Genomic DNA, 16,448 nt, shown 5'->3' on the forward strand with positions numbered 1-16,448 from the left:
ATCAGAGTATCCAGATACCGAGTTTCTTCCAAAACCCGACTACAAACGCAGAAAAGGCCCTGCACACCCTCGATGCCAGAAGAGCGGTGATGCACTACATTGAAAGAACCAGGGAACTCAGGAAGTCGAAGCAGCTGTTTGTGTCCTTTGCTACTAGCTTTATGGGTAGACCAGTGACCAAGGGCACCATCGCTAGGTGGATTGCCCTCACTATTCAATTCTGTCACAAACAGGCTGGACAGGAGCTAACGGAGGGGCCCCAAGCTCACTCCACAAGGAAGAAGGGGGCCACAGTTGCCTTCCTGGCAAACACGCCCATCCAAGACATTTGTCTCGCAGCAACTTGGGCATCTGTGCACACGTTCACAAAGCACTACTGCGTGGACATTCAAATGAATAAGGAAGCACAGGTCGGACAGAAGGTGCTACAACACATTTTCAACGACCAGCGATCATCTTCCACCCAGCCACCACAAAAATAGGAAAACCGCTACAAAGTCTATGCACAGCATAGTGAATCCAGAAAGATTCACGCTGCAAAACGAAAAGTTTCTTACCTGTCGGTGTAGTTTTGCAGCTTGAAGATCTTTCTGGATTCACTAGCGAACCCACCCACCTCCGCCAGGAAGATGAGGCTGGAGGAAGAGGGGGTGAAATGGATAGGATCAAAGAAGTGGAAACGTACAGAAATATGGACAAAAGGATTAATCAATCGCCTAGGGTTAAAAAAAAAAAAAAAAACAGGGAAAAAAGAACCCGAAGATGGCGCCCCAAAGGTGGGACTTCCGCAGGAAGCACGACTACGTCACGGGAGGTGCACCAAATGGTGGACGTCGACGCCCACCTGGGCTACAAAAAAAAAAAAAACAAAGAAAAGACTACGAATCCGGACCCAACCACAAGATCGCGGAATAATGCACAGCATAGTGAATCCAGAAAGATCTTCAAGCTGCAAAACTACACCGACAGGTAAGAAACTTTTCGTTCTCCTTCATGGCCTGATCTTGAGGAGTTCCAGAGTAAAGCTGCTTCGGCATCAAAAACTTGATCCACTGAGTTCTAAATCAACTAACTGCTCTCTGGTTTTCCTTGAATGATTGAGAAAGAACATTAAAACTTTTGCTCCAGATTTATAATAGTCTCCTCCTCCCTACAGTCAGTTGTACATTTTAAAGGCATTGTCTCATGGAAAAGGGTTTCTTGGCATAACGTTTGTGCTGGACATCTGCCTTACATAATACTAATGCTTGTGTTACCAGTCTAGCTGGTGAATAGCAATTGATCTTCCTGTTGATTGGCTTGTCAGTAAACCAGAATGCTTATCTCTTAAGCATTGACTGTAGACTATGTTGCCATGGCTATTCTTCACAAAGTCTCATGAGTATTGTCACTGATCGCTTGAAATGAAGAAGCGATCTGCTGAGTTATTGCTTGTAAGAGCTAAGTTTCTTCAAGCACAATTTCTTTTCGCTGTTCATCATGGTCTTAATTAGTCCCTGGGTTCAACTGCGCTACCTGCAGCTTGAAGTAGTAGGCGCAGTCCCACAACCTCTTAAAGTGCAACTCCCTTTAAGAAACCAGTATTGAATGTTAACCTTCTAATCCAAGATCTGCGGTTTTTACTCACTCTTACTTTTTGTGAGAATGAAGAAGGATTTCTTGTGAGAGCTGGTAGCTGTCTTGGTCTTAGCCTTTTCAAATCTAAGCTAGTTGTACTTCAAGTTCACATGGTATGAGAGTTACAGCATCACCAGTCCATGGAGTGCATCTATAGTTGAGGAATGAAGTTACTTGTGTCTTTCTGATGTCTGCGCATTGCACCCTGCTTTCCTCTTCTGGAAGATTGACCAGCTGCAAGGAAAGAAAGCTTCACTAGTTGAATTTGAGCGCTGCAACCCTGAATGTTGGGATGGTATTGAGCCAACCTAGGAGAGATTTTTCTGTTTTTATTGTAGTGGAGGTCAAATGGAGTAGAATTTTTTGGTTAATGGTTAGGAATGCTTTGAAGTGTAATGAGGTTGAGAGAGAAGGGCTAGGGTTGCCGAATTTGCTGCAGTCTTTATAGGGATGTTTGAAACTCTATTATGGAGTATATTGATTTTTCACAGTACATATGATACGGGGGGCTTTCTAGCATGCAGCTTAGTCATACCTCAAAACATTGCTCCGTGCTTTAGAGACATGGCTTACACACTTGACAATGATCCCTCTGAAGCTTAATAATGGTCTGAAGGTTCTTACAAATGCAACTTGATTTTCATACTTTGCAGATTAGCGCAAACTGTTATGATCTGTATCACATGGATTAGGCCTGCCATGATTTTAAACCCAACTCATCCTTCTGGCATTAAACAGATGTTTTATGATCTTTATTAGAAGCATGGTGTGAATGTGTTTAACACGGGGTCACGGGCTCTCTGGGCAGTGTGTAGCAGTTTAAGATCAATTATTTTCCTTCATGTATATTTTATTGTTTAATTTGTTTTTGTGGTATTTGTAGATTTTTTTTTTTTTTTGTAAATGTTGTGCTTTAGTATTTTAATACACCTAATAATAAAAAATAAAAAAAACTTGGGTTTTTCCTGATAAATTTTTACGTTGCAGGTGATGTTGCTGAAGGCAAACAATCTGTAAGCTGAGTTCACTCCGGGGCACCAAGAGCTCCGTCCTGAATGAGGATCCTAAAAACAGAGTACTTTCGTGTGGTAGAGACCGAATGGTTGGAACCATTGCATGGTTCACCCGCCTTTACAGGATTTCTGGTGAACATGTATTTCTTGTACATTTCAGTCCGCTCTTGCAAGCATCTCTTCCAAACGGTGTTCTTTTAGCAGGGAATTAAGATGTACATGTTGTTCCTCTGTGGCATCATTTGTTTTGAGTTCGCATCTTATGGCAAATATCTCGACCAGTGGTGCTAACATGAATTCCAGGCTGCTTGTGACGCTATTTCTTATGCTTCCCCTAACCTGAGATGTACTGTTCATTTATATACCTGATCGTTTTAGCTCTTCAATGAAGGGACTGGAAATGATCCCGATGAGTAAATTCTCCAATTCGACCAGCTATTTAGGTATGTACTTAAACATTGTGGAATTCATGATGCCTTTTCTCCAAGGAAACAAATCTTCTGGTTGTTCGTTCAGCCATCCGTCAATCATAGCACATGGATCTATTGTTACAGAAAATATCTTTCTTCATCACTTCCATGTGTGGTCTCTTTCTGGGCATGACTATTTGTCTACATTGTACATCAGAAGAGTGTACAAGTGTTTAAAAAGATGCCCATAGCTATTTCTGTGAATGTTCATTGCAAAATGTAACTTGCAGTTACTTGAAGTGATCCCCTTATTTAACTGCTATGGTGCAGTAAATTAAGAGGGTGAAAATAAGCTCTGCAACTTAGACACCAGTGCTGAATATTTGTAAAGCAAATTATCGGGCTTGGAGGGGGGTTAGTCACTTCTTAATACTGAAGTGCTCAGATTAAGTAGTCAGACTTTGTACCCTGTGCTTCCACCTTTGCTTTGTCTGCTAGCATCCGGAGAAAGTCTTTCTCCTTGATCTTCCTTTGTTACAGCCACTGTCTGATTCAGGAATGGTTAACAGCAAGGCATAGGTAAAGAATCCCTCCTTCTCTTAAACGACCACAGCAAACTTTCGATGATTTTTGTATCCATAAGTGTAGCAATCTTCAGGGATTCTCGGCCAATTTGATTCTCAGCTTTATTACTAGATAGGCATTTTTTCCTTCACTCTTTGGAGAGGGCACGGATGATCCTTGCCCTTTTTTTCATCAACTCCCTGTAGGATTCTTTTTTCACATTGACTCCTGCCTTCCTCCGCCTTAATCGACAAGCTCGGTGGCACTAAACCGGTTTCTGGAAGACGAGGTCAGGTTACTCAAGAATGAGGAATCTGGAGTAATAAGTGTCTTTTAAGGAAATGTAGAATATATTCTGTATCTAACAGGAAGGTTAGATACCAAATCATAAATTCAAAAAAGCGCTTGGACAGTCACTTAAAACAATAGTACTAAATATACAAGGGTAAGCTGTTGAACATATGGAAACTGTCTTTAATAGGAAGAGAACCCTTGGTATAATTTAGCAGGTTCTGGGGACGATATCTTAGCCATGTAATAAAGATTCACCCCTCTTCAAGTATCCCCTTTCTTTAAGTATGAAGCATTTATCTGCTTCTAAACCTTCACTGGAAAGTGTTCATTCAAAAGTAACACAAGTGAGATCAGTCTCCTTCGCATATAGACCTCTCACCTCAAGCATTTAAAGTGCTCCAGTGGTGGTTCCAGCCAACCTGCATGCAAATGGCTATTAGATCATCTTGCAACTAGATATTTGAATCCAAAGTTTCTAAATCTGTGGCTTTTGAGTTTGCAAAGTTCTACACTAAGGGACTGATTCCAATCTCTATCAAGGGCCTACTTAATATGGAACAAGAATACTAAGAGGCCTCCCATGCAAAGCAAGGTTTCAATTTTAAAATGTTGCCTTGGTGAACTTGCCAGCGACTTCACCTCTAGCAATTGCTTATCCTATGCTGTGTTTAGAGCATTACTGTTTGTGGATACAATGTGTTCTTTTATTACCCATTGGCAGAGACTGTGCAAGTGTACAAAGGTTATTTGTACAACTTTCTCGCACCAGCATTGTTTTTCTGTTGTCAGTGGCTTAGGGCCCCCATTGAATAAGTGTGAAATGTTCAATCTGACACCTTACTTGAACAGGGGAATTTGGCTGTACTATTTCTATACAGAACTTCTTCAAGCACTCCTGCGTCAGATAGACTAGAGACTCATCTAGTAGAAGTCTCTTGTTCCAGGGATTTCAGATACTCCATCCTCTTATGGGTATTTAGACATCAACGCTGTGCTCTTCCTGGTGACTTGGGCCCTTGATCGAAGCATTTTATAATTTTCTTTGTCAGATTTTACTTAGCACTGCTAACCCTAGGGGCCAATGAAACCTGTAATTTCTGTTGCAGACCAGTTAAGTGAGGTCGTTTTTTTTTTTAACCTAAATGGCCCAGTGCAACTGATACCGTGAGCTGCGACATGAAGCTTACTCCAAGGTACAGAAGTAAGGTACGCTTGCAATTCTACAGCCCTCTGCTTTGAGACTGTATTTTGAGTTCACCTCTAGAGCCTGCAAGTTTGCCTCTTTGTATTCGACCTGCCTTTCCCATTTTTGGGGAAAATTAGTCCATTCCATTCCTGGACCTGTTTAGAAAGGAAGTCAGAGTTGCAGTTGCTCTGCTTTAAATAAAAATGTCACTCTGTACATGTCCAGTGACAAAAGATGGTCCAGGTAGCAGTCCTAAGAATACACTAGCAGCCGGCAAGCGGTCTCATTTATGCATTCCACATCTCAAGCCCCTCATTTTAGATTGCTGGCTATTAAATTTGAAATCTTTTCAAAGTGGTTTCACATCCCTCTTCTGGACTAAACCAGGGATTCTGTGCACATGTCCAGGATGGACTTTCTGTTGTCCTGAGATTTGAACCCCCTCCCATTTTATATTTTTTTCCTCCGTCTTTTTTTCAGTCAGCAGGTAATATTCTCCAATGCTTAGTCCCTTTTGGAGCAGCACCACGAATCCTGCAAACTTTAACATGCGTTTTAAAATGGTGCCTTCGCTGGTAGGGGAACGTATCACCTGCTCATTCGTTTCGTATGGACTAATCACTAGGAGAGCCTGCATTGCTTGTCACTAACATTGCTTATTTATTTTACAGGTCAGAAATCCCATACTGCGCAGAATCAACCGGTCCAGGGTACTGGAGGAAAGGATTCCACTGTGGTTAAGGTATGTGGAGCATCAAGGGGAATGGTAAGATGGTGAAAAAATTCGAAGAACCCTCTTCACCTCACAAGATTGAGCAACTCTGGAAACCCTTCTAGCAGGGGAAACCAGAGTCACGAGGAGATCCAGTACACCCAGATTCTGACAGCCTCTTTTGCATTGCTGGCACGTACCATGCTGGGAATACATTGTGTTCATCTTTTGAGGATTTGGTTTTGATGCCGAATCTGCAATATGCCAGTGATCTGGAGACCTCCTCGGAGGCTCCCCTTGCTGCTGCCCCGCACTCCACATCTTCTGGAGTGCTGTCACCCTATCTAGTCATTGTCAGATGGCTGCTTGGACCCTGGTTGTTTTACCTTCTACAGCTCTTGAAGCATGTTGCCACTAGAATGACATTTCAAACCAAATAAGGTTTGCCTGGGTTGGTTCTTCCTCTTGCTCTCCACGTTTATGAAAATGCCTACTTACCCCCAGCCTTGGCTGCGAAACCTCCATCAAACACTATTGATTATGGCAAGCCAGTGTGATTTTTAACTTGGCTCTGTCTCATTCCCTGCTGCTGGACATCAAATGGCAATGGAAAAACTGGTTGGGTAAAGATTTTTCCTTGGTCTATGGTTCTTCCCCACCTCAAATGTTAGCCGCTATTACCAGACTGGTATCTTGCTAACCAGTGACAGACCTCCCTTCGGAGATTAATCTATTTCTCCAAACAGGTTCAGGATAAGAAGGCTTTCACTTCCTTGATGTTGTGGCCTTCTCCTGGCCAGACTACTTTCAAATTTCTGTTCAGCAGATCTTTCTGAAGTGAATGCAAATTGGACAGGATGCAAGGCTATCTTTGCTTTACTCCAAAAGAAGACATTCATTCTTATCCTTTGTCACACCAACAATCTTGTTTCCTGGTGTGTTGAATAACAGTCAGTTCAAGTTTCTTCTGCTTTTACTTTGCTCAAATTTCTAACGGTTGTGGTGCATCCCAGGAGGTGGTTAGGACTTGTGCAGTTCATCAGATGGTGTCATTCAAACATGGATTTGGTTGGGGTATTAGATGCAAATAATATACAAATGTGTATTAAATTAGTTTTCCGTGCTTAATTTTTCATAATGGTTCTTTCACACTTTTCCCTCTTCCCTTTTTTTTGTCCCTGAGCTCTGAATGTTTCGGGAATTGAGTGCAGGGCATGCTTATGGTGCCAACTGTATTCTGTAGACTATTACCCCTGTTAGACTGTTTCACATCTGAGTAAGTTGGAGCACAAATGGTGAATCTCTCCTGCTGGCAGTGAAGTCTTTTTGGGATTAAGATACTCACGAGGAATGGATTTTAAAGTGAGTGCGCATAATGTCTCTTCCAGCACTATGAACCTGGTGCGTATCCTCCATCGCAGAAGTGCAGAATATGAGCTCCCTTATAACGCTGGAAGTTTAAGTGGGTGAGAAGTTGGATATGTTCAACAAAGTTGACAAAACCAACCGCTTTTAAACACATATTGACATAGGAGAATGCTTGTATTTCCTGTAAAAGACAACCATTCCTGGTAGCCACTGAAACTGGAGTCTGGATTGAAAGTGTTAAACCTTTTCTTTGAGATGCAATATTAACCTTTGATCAAAGTTTCAACATGGTCTTTACTTTTTATAGAGGTGAAATTCATCTATTGCTAATCTCCTGTTATCATTCATATGCTCAATATTCTGTGAGCCGATTCTGAACGTGGTGACCAGTTTACAGATCTTCTTATCAGAGTTGAGCATAGGTTCTGTTACCTGCATCCATGCAATATTGCTCGCACGATAATGGGCTTGAATTCCTTCAGTTACCTGCTGGTTATCTCACTAGCTGTGCTGTAATCTCTGCCATTTTTCTTGCAAAATGGGGTTTAAGTGTTCCATACCATAATGTTTGCCATGGAGTTTGCCAGAGTTTAACTACCATCAGTGGTCATCTTGGAAGATGGCAATTTAAATACCGAAGGAAACATCACCTTTGGAAAAATGTATACATAAGAAACCCAGTAAAAGGCTCAATCGCAGACTCCATTTATATGGCTTCATGTCTAGGCAACACTATTGCTTTAACAGAAGGAACTTTTAATTTTTTATATCTTCTATGCGTGTGCTTGGGTAGACACATTTGTATTGGTGAGAGCTGCATTGATTTAGGGGGTAAAAGGTGGAGAAAAAAAATCCTCTTCAAATCCTTCAATCCTTAAGAAAATATTTAATGCAGAAAGCTTTATCATCTGGATCTCTGCCGAATCTTGCATTACGGTCTTGGATGGATAACATCATTTTAATATTACAGGGTACAACTGGGTAAGCTTTGTGCTTCCGAAAGAGGAAGTTCAAGAGAAAATCGGTGAATTACCTTCTTGTGGTGACTGTACAAAGTGTCAGATCTTGCTTATAATTCACCAATGAACCTGCACTGGCAGGACATGTTTTACCGAAAGCAGTACAGTTTTCATAAAGTAATTTTCTTATTTGAGTAGTTCATTAGGCATTTTCCTTTTTACAAGGTGAACAGAATCCATAATAAAAGTAATTACTTGACACCCTGTTTAACTTCTATTTAAATTTACAAACAACATTAGTGTGGGCCTGATACCAAAGCAAATGCCAGATTTGGCTGAGCACTTTAGGATTTCTTTGTTGAATGTGCTACCATTCTATTGTTACCCCATCGCTATAGCTTTGTACTGTACCATTGAATCTTTGAAGGAGCATGTCATGGTATAATTCACCTCTGTTCAGTAGTTGTCTGTGGCTGAAATAAGTTGTTAAATTATAAAGTGAATATAGAAGTTGAAAATGAGGTAGATAGGTTTTACCTCCGAGACAGTGGTAACTCTAAAAGTATTAAACTTCAGTGTATAAGTTTAATACTGTGGCAATAATGCCTTCAGGTCATTAAGCTTTACTGTAGCAATAAAGCGGATACGGGCATTTATCCTGATGATGCTTCTGTAGGTTCTCCTTCAGAGATTTAATATTGCAGCTTCCCATGGTAAGTAAAGTTTTTCTTGATTTCTTCATGTAAAAAAGAACTTGGTGTTTGTGCAGTCTACAATTAATCTTGTTTGTGAAATTTCTGTGATAATCCATTTACTGCGAATACGTTAAAAATAGTGACTCCATACTGTCGACAAAAATGACCTTAATGTAATGTAGACCTTTTTTACTATACATTTGGTCCAGAAATATACAGAGGTGACTCATTATGGCACGTTTCCCAACACTTCCATGCATGATTTCTTATCTATAGCGGTCTGGCTGTTTGTTTTGTGGGAGCTTTTGTCACTAAAGTGTTCTACTAAAGTGTTGCTCAAACATAAAGTTCAGAATAGAATCTTGCTTTAAAAAACGTGGCCATAAAAATGCCTTCTGGGCTACTTGATGTGCCAAAGGAGAAATACAATAAGTAATCCAGTTCAGATTTTGTCTCCGAGACAGTGTGGCAGAGAAGAGGTCTCTGCTAAATGCAACAGGATTCAAGCTGTGGCATCACTGCAGGAAACTGATGTCGTTCAAGTACCCACATATAGGCAATCTGGGAGCTTGAGGTGCAGTTTTGTCTTGCCAAACACAAAGTTGCATTTAAAATGGAGGTCCTGCTCCAAGTTTCAGGGCCGTTCTTAATCGAGATAAGATCAATCACGCATGAAATCTTGTTTTCGCTTGAAGTATTCTGGCGAGTCAAATATATCATAAAATCAAGTAGCACACTGCGCCGTATCACCACTCAGACTGGGAAAGTAACAAGGGCATCACTCTAAAGGTCTGCAATTTTATGACTACAAACCGGTTCAGCATTTCGTCCCGCCTTGGTCGTAAATTCGTGGGCCGTCACTGACCCTACAGCAGATAGTGACCTTCAGTAAGGCAATGCTGCAAATATTCCAGATTCTACTGGCTCCTTCTGGTGCTTTCAGGCTCCAGTGAGCCACAGGTGCCCTTGGTTGGACATTCACAAGTGGGCCCTTCCAGGGCACAAACTATCGCCTCTGGACTTACTTGTTCTTAGGCCAGTAACTGAAGTCTGTCCGAAGTTACACTCTGGGGAAAAGGTTCCATGTGTATGCTGGATCCAATTGTGATGTTGGTTTATTTTCCCAAGCTGATGACTGCCTGCATACGGCCTACCACACTCAATGAAATAACTAAAGCGTAACCAGTGGTTATGGATTCAGCCTCAGCCTCCCCATTTACTGAAATACTGTCAGAGGACAGAGACAATCTTCTGCTTCAAATCTGATGCTGTCCATACCAAATATCCATGAGAACACTGATAATTTTTCACCAAACATCAGCTCATGAGTTCTGAAAATACACGCATTTTTGTCTTGAATACACACTCTTCTCTTTGGATATGCGTATAATAATTCAACCAAGCATGACTTGAGTCATTCTTCCTAGGGTACCACTAGTTCCTGCTTGGAATCTTAATACTGTATTAACCAGATTAATATGCCTTGCATCCGAGCTCTTGACTCCTGCCCCCTCCAGTTTTTATCCTGGAAAGCATCATTCCACATCGCAATCACTTCACTCAGACGTGTCCATGAGTTTCAGGCATTAACTTTAGAAAACCCTTCTTCCAACTACATAGAGATAAATTTCAACCAAATGTGATTTCTCAATTCAAAATAATCAATCTATTGAGTTACCATTTCTCTCCCCCCCCCCCCCACCCCCCCCCTACCTGATTCAGTTGCGGAAAAGATACTTTGGATGTTAAACAAGCCCTTCTGTATTAAATCAAAAGAACCAAAGCATTTAGAAAGACACAACAACTTTTTGTTGCTGTTTCAAAAATCACACAGAGGCAGGGTTTGCTCTAACCTCTTCAATGCCCATGACGAGCTGGTCTCGTCATGGGCCGCGGTTGCGCTGTGCCCATGACGAGACCAGCTCGTCATAAACCCCGCCCGCTAATGCAACGGCCGGCACAGGGCGGGGAAAGGGGCACTGAAGGGGTTAAAGCAGGTATTGCATGTTGGGTTGTTAAATGTATACAAACCTGCTATACTAAAGCAAATGACTCTGCCTATCCCTTCTAGAGCTCATTCCACTTGTAAAATAGGAGGATCATTGGCCTTTTCAGGCAATATACCTATAGCTGACATAGGTAAGGCAGCTACATGGTTTACACCGCATAAATTTACTAAGCCTTGCTGTGTCGATGTGCTGACCCGTCAACAAGCCAATGTGGGTCAAGTGGTTTTACTTGCATTATTTAAAACAAATTTAACCCCCACAGTTTAGCCACTGCTTCCGGAGGAGGACTGCTTTACAGTCTGTGCTAAGGGTGTGCATGTGCAGCCACACATGCCTCGAATGGATAATGTTTCTTTTGCAGAGTGAATCTTTTCTGGATTCACATGTTGTGCATTGTTCCGACGTCTAGTGGTTGGGTCCGAAGTTCACCATAAATCTTTTTGTCGTTTGACGCACCTCCATTTGGTAACATCTAAAGAAGGCACCGGGGGAGATTTCGAGAGGAGGCAAACAATTTCCCTGCCGGTTTCAGAGAATGCATGTGCAGGGGGCTCCCTGTGTGGAGTAATGGAGAAAAAAACCTACCCAGTTCTGCAGAAACTGCCACCACAAGTTTGCCCAGACCACCAAAATCGAAAGAGTGTCTCGAAGCCAAAATGGCGGTCCTGCTCTAGAAACATCAAAGTCTGACAGCATTTCGTTTTCCCAAAAAAATCTGCAACATCAAAGGATCCAGAGGGAGAAAAGCTTGGAAGAAATTGAGCCACCTCGAACTCCTGAGCCTCGTGAAGATCTGGAGTAAGAAGACCTCTATAAAGAGGAGAAAGCACAAATGGCAGGACTATGTCAGGGTTTAGAGTTTTCTAAATATACTGAAATGCAATGGCCGACGTAGACACAGACTCACCAGAAGAAGGGGGTTGGCAGTTACCCATCTAGACAATCGCCACGAGATGACATAGGCATCTACAACCAGGTGATAAAAAGGCAGCAGACTGATTCAACTAGAGGAGGAGAAACCTCAAGCCTGTTTTCTGATGGACTCTTATGCCCCCACAATCAAGAGCCAATTCTTGCCTATGCTCCTAAGTGTCTTGGACCAGGGGAAGGAGTCATTTAAATAGCCTGGCACATCTCGTGCCATCACACCAAGGGCTGGAAAAAGTGCACCAAGGGCTGAGTAAAAAATTTAAGTATTCATCCAAAGATCCTGCCTACATAAAGGGTACCGTGCCAGCAGCCTCCATTGTTAAATCAACAGAGGGGAAGAGGGCTAGCGTTCCAACTACCTCAGGACCACCTCCTGACAAAGAGTAAAATAGACCTCATTTGCTAAAAACTAGAAAGAAATGCTGCAAATCAGTTGTGTATCACAAATTCAACTGCACTACTAAATCGCCATGCCTACTAACACTGGGAGGAGATAGGGGAGCTTATAAAACATCTCAGAACAATATTGAAAGAGAGCAGCACACTTGTTGGAACATGGCAAGGACATAGCCAATACTTGCTTAAAATCAGCACGAGATGTGGAAGAACCATCTAGCTGACAGATGACAGTAACTCAATGCTATCATGCCTGACTCAAAATTTCAGGGTTCAAACCCGAATTTCAAGCGAACATCCTGAATGTGCCATTTATTGGCGAACAGCTGATTGGAAGCTCTGACGACGAGACACTCAATTAGCTGAAAAAAGTGGAGAGGTGTGGCTCACTGGTTAGAGGAAGCAGACCCAGAAGCAGAGGACGGCCCGGGACCAGGGTTCAATCCCCGACGTGGCAGGGTCGTGGACCAGGGCCAGCGGACTCGATAATTCTCGCTTCGGTGCCTAATCTAACCAGGGATCACACTCGGCGACTCTGGGCATTAGCTTGCCTCATCTCCACAACGGCCCCCCACATTCACCGGGGATGCCTGGTTTCACCTTGGAGATACCCAGGAGGGACCATCTCACAGGGATAGCCAGGACGGGTTCCCCAGCGGTCTACAGCGCCAGGACGCCTCAGGGCAGCAGTGCGCTTTACAAGACACATACATTTACATTTACAAAAAAGACAGACCGCCAAATCAAATGTAGCTCTACAGTTCAGAGTCAGTACCTTTGGGAAGACCCACGAGAAGGGGCAGCTTCCAATTTGGGACATCCCACCAAATGTACCAACAATCATACCAGGGAGGCAGCCAAGCTAGTCCACAACAGTAGACGTGGCAATTCTATCAAAGACAGTCCTTTCGAGGTCCAACACGCTGAAGAGGAAAGCCGCAAAGGGGAGGGGCACCACCCACAAATAAGTGACTTACCAACAGTCACAAAACACTCTACTAACATCAAGAAGGGAAAAGATGAAAGGCCACCAACTCAGACATATAACACTAGTAGTAGAATAAACTTTCTTCAGCAGTGGAGGAAGATCACGTCAGACAAATGGATTCTAAACCTTAGATGGTATGGATATTACATAGAACTATACAAGACCACTGCATGCAGGGGACCAAGAAGAAAGGTTCATTAAAAGGAGGAAACATCCAGTCTACTAAAGGAGGTAGAGGAAATGTTGGCAAAGGATGCAATAGAAACAGTACCAAAAGTAACATTCAGTTAATGAAATTACTCAAAATATTTTCTAATCCCAAAGGTAGATGGAACTCTACAGCAAATTCTAAACCTAAGGTTTCTCAACAAATGTATCAAAACTCAAAAATTGAAGAGGACAGCCCTACAGGAGGTTATACAGATAGGGCATTACATGGCAACTGTTGACTTAAGATGCCTACTTGCACATCTCAATGAATGCAGGTCACAAAAAATATCTGATTTGTGCTAGACAAAAAACGCTACCAGTTCAAGGTACTAGCCTTTGGAATCAAATCCACACCAAGAGTGTTCTTAAAGTGCCTAGCAGGAGGTGCAGCACACAGACAGAGACAAGGCATATAAGTTTATTCCTTCCTATATGACTGTCTGGTAAGGGCAAATTCACACAAGAAATGCAAACACATCCAGCAAGTAATGAGAACGCTATACAGGTTGGGATTCTCACTAAACATGGAGAAGTCTTCTCCCAAACAAGTAAAAATGTTTCTGGGGCAAAGATCTATTGTGTTCAAGGGAAAGTGTATCCCTGCGAGAAGAAAACAGAATCACTGTTGCAGGTAACACGGCTATACTGGAAAGGGCAAGCTCTGACAGTGAGGACCGTGGAGAAATGGCTAGGAATGATTATTTCCTGCATCTCTTTGATTCCAAACGCAAGACTCCACATGAGACTATTTCAGGAATGGTTGTAACATTAATAGTCACAGGAAACAGGGAGTTGGGGAGATCTAGTGGTTGTCATGCAAAAGATGGAGGAGGAGATAGTGTGGTGGATGAGAACACAACGCGAGGAAGAACATTAGCTCAACCATCTCGTACGATGACCATTACAACAGACTCTTCTCATTTAGGATGAGGAACTCATGAAAAATCTCAAGGTGTCTGGAGTCTGCAAGGAACAAGATGCTGTACAACATATCAACATCCTGGAACTAAAACAGTATTCCTAGCCTTGAGTTTTGCTGAAAGTTTTGGGGGAATACAATATTGATCCAAACAGACACTACAATCACCATGTTCTACATCAGTAAACGAGGTGGGGGGGTGGGCAGGGATAACACCATCCCGAAAACTATTGAAATTAGTGCAATAGCTATAGAAATGGACAATTCAAAGGAGTATGGAAATCCTAGCCGTCCACTTAAAAGAAAAAAACAATGTTAAAATTTGAATCTGTTGCACTTCGCATCTGTTGGCACAGCACTTTGTATTTATTAGTACATTACTTTGCATGTCTTGGCGTTCTCGCTTGCCCTGTCTGACTATGGATCTTCTCCTGTACTGATGCTTGCACCTACGCCGCCCAACAGAAAAAAAAACCACTGGTTGCGTCATAGCACTTTTTGTACCTTCCCCCTTTGTTGCTTGACCAGTCCCACCCGTATACTCCCCCTTCACCCGTTATTGCATCGCCTACCCAGTCCCACCAAAAAAAAACCCACTATCCCCACACCTGTCCCAATAAGACCAAGAAACCGCTATCGCACAGCCAGCGCTGACTGTCATAGCATTTTTTTTTCTACCATGCTGCACAGCAGCCGCTCTGCTGCACCACATGACTGAAAGACATTGCTCTTGTATAGGTGAGACAGTGGCTTTGCCAATGCTGGTTGTCATTTTTAGCCATGCTGCTGTACTACATGGTTAAAAATACATTGATATACCCAATAGCTCTGGCAGGTAAGTCCTATTGGCTTTCCCAGTGCTTGTTTTATTCCTCTTGTTTCATAGCGCCGCTGATAGTTGTGGGTTTCTTCAAAGCACTTATGAAATGAAAGATGACTTTCTGGGAATTTTAGAAATGGTTGAGTTTATTCACTAGATTTGAAGTGTGTGTTCTGTAAGAAAGTGCCCTTTTTGACATGGTCACCCACGCTTTTTGCCTGCCAGTGCTATCCAGGTCTCCAGTGCCAGATCTTTTCCCTAAATGTGCAATTGTTCCCCCAATTGGCAATACCTTTGGCACCCCCTGTAAGTCCCTTGTAAATGGTACCCAAGGTACCTAGGGCATGAGTACTAAAGAGGGTTCCTAAAGACTGCAGCATGTATTGTGCCATCCTAAGGGACCCCTCACCTAACCTTTTTCAGACTGCTGTTGCAGGGTGTGTGTCTTGGTGCAGAAAAAAGTGAAAACATGACGTAGTACACATCAGTGTGTAATTCAATTTCAAAGGGTAGTCAAATGCACACCTGTTTTTTTCCATTTTTATCCATTTATTTTCCATGATCCTTTCGCGTGCAGCCCGATCATGTGGTCTGCCCATTACCACCAAACTTGTGAAACCATCAAAAAGTGGAGCGAAATCTCCCTCCCAACGGATGCACAGCATAGATTAGTTACTTACCTGTAATCCTAGTTCTCATCCAGAGGTATACTCATCAAAGTCATAATCTATGAATAATCCCCGTCCATGTGCGGGATCCTGGAGCATATAGAAAATACATATATATATGCATATGTGAAAACCTATACATGCAGCCTAAAATGTTTCCAACATGGCAAAAATGCTGAAATTACATAGGTTTGCATTGTAGTACCCCTACCTTCCTAACACATAAGGAACAAGCATTTACAATGCAATGGTCTCGGCATTGGTAAAGTTAGAGCTATTGGCATTGCTCATGACATTATTTTTGTTGATGTTTTTGTTTTTAAAACATTTAAAGAAACGGCATTGTCATGAGCAATGCCAATATCTCTAACTTTAACAATGCCGTGACAGTTGCATTGTAAATGCTTGTTTCTTCTGCTCAGGATGTCCCCATTAATATTAGACATACACGAAGGACTCTTTGGGTGAGAAATAACTGTCAATCGTATTCATTAGGTTGTTAAACAGGGAATGAAAGAAGATAAGAGAAGGAATGAGAGAAGGAAGGAGTAAACGAAGGGGTAAACGAAGGAATGATATATGGAAGGGATAAAGGAAGGAATGAGAAATTGAAGGATAGAAGGAAAGAACGAGAGAAGAACGGAGTGATGGAAGGGGTGAAGAAAGAAATGAGAGAAGAAAGGGGTAACG

At 42.3% G+C, this 16,448-nt stretch overlaps 1 protein-coding gene across 4 annotated transcripts in view; it reads left to right on the forward strand.

Annotated features, from left to right (window-relative positions):
- Positions 1-16,448, forward strand: part of LOC146822725 (uncharacterized) — a 410,295-nt gene that overhangs the window by 228,029 nt on the left and 165,818 nt on the right. For all 4 annotated transcript variants that reach the window (XM_085606916.1, XM_085606918.1, XM_085606915.1 and 1 more), the window contains one exon: positions 5,756-5,826. In XM_085606916.1, the coding sequence (XP_085463042.1) occupies positions 5,756-5,826 (71 nt within the window). The remainder of the gene's footprint in view (positions 1-5,755; positions 5,827-16,448) is intronic.

This window comes from Triturus cristatus, chromosome 5_2, assembly GCF_964204655.1.
Source record: "Triturus cristatus chromosome 5_2, aTriCri1.1, whole genome shotgun sequence".
Lineage (NCBI taxonomy): Eukaryota > Metazoa > Chordata > Amphibia > Caudata > Salamandridae > Triturus > Triturus cristatus.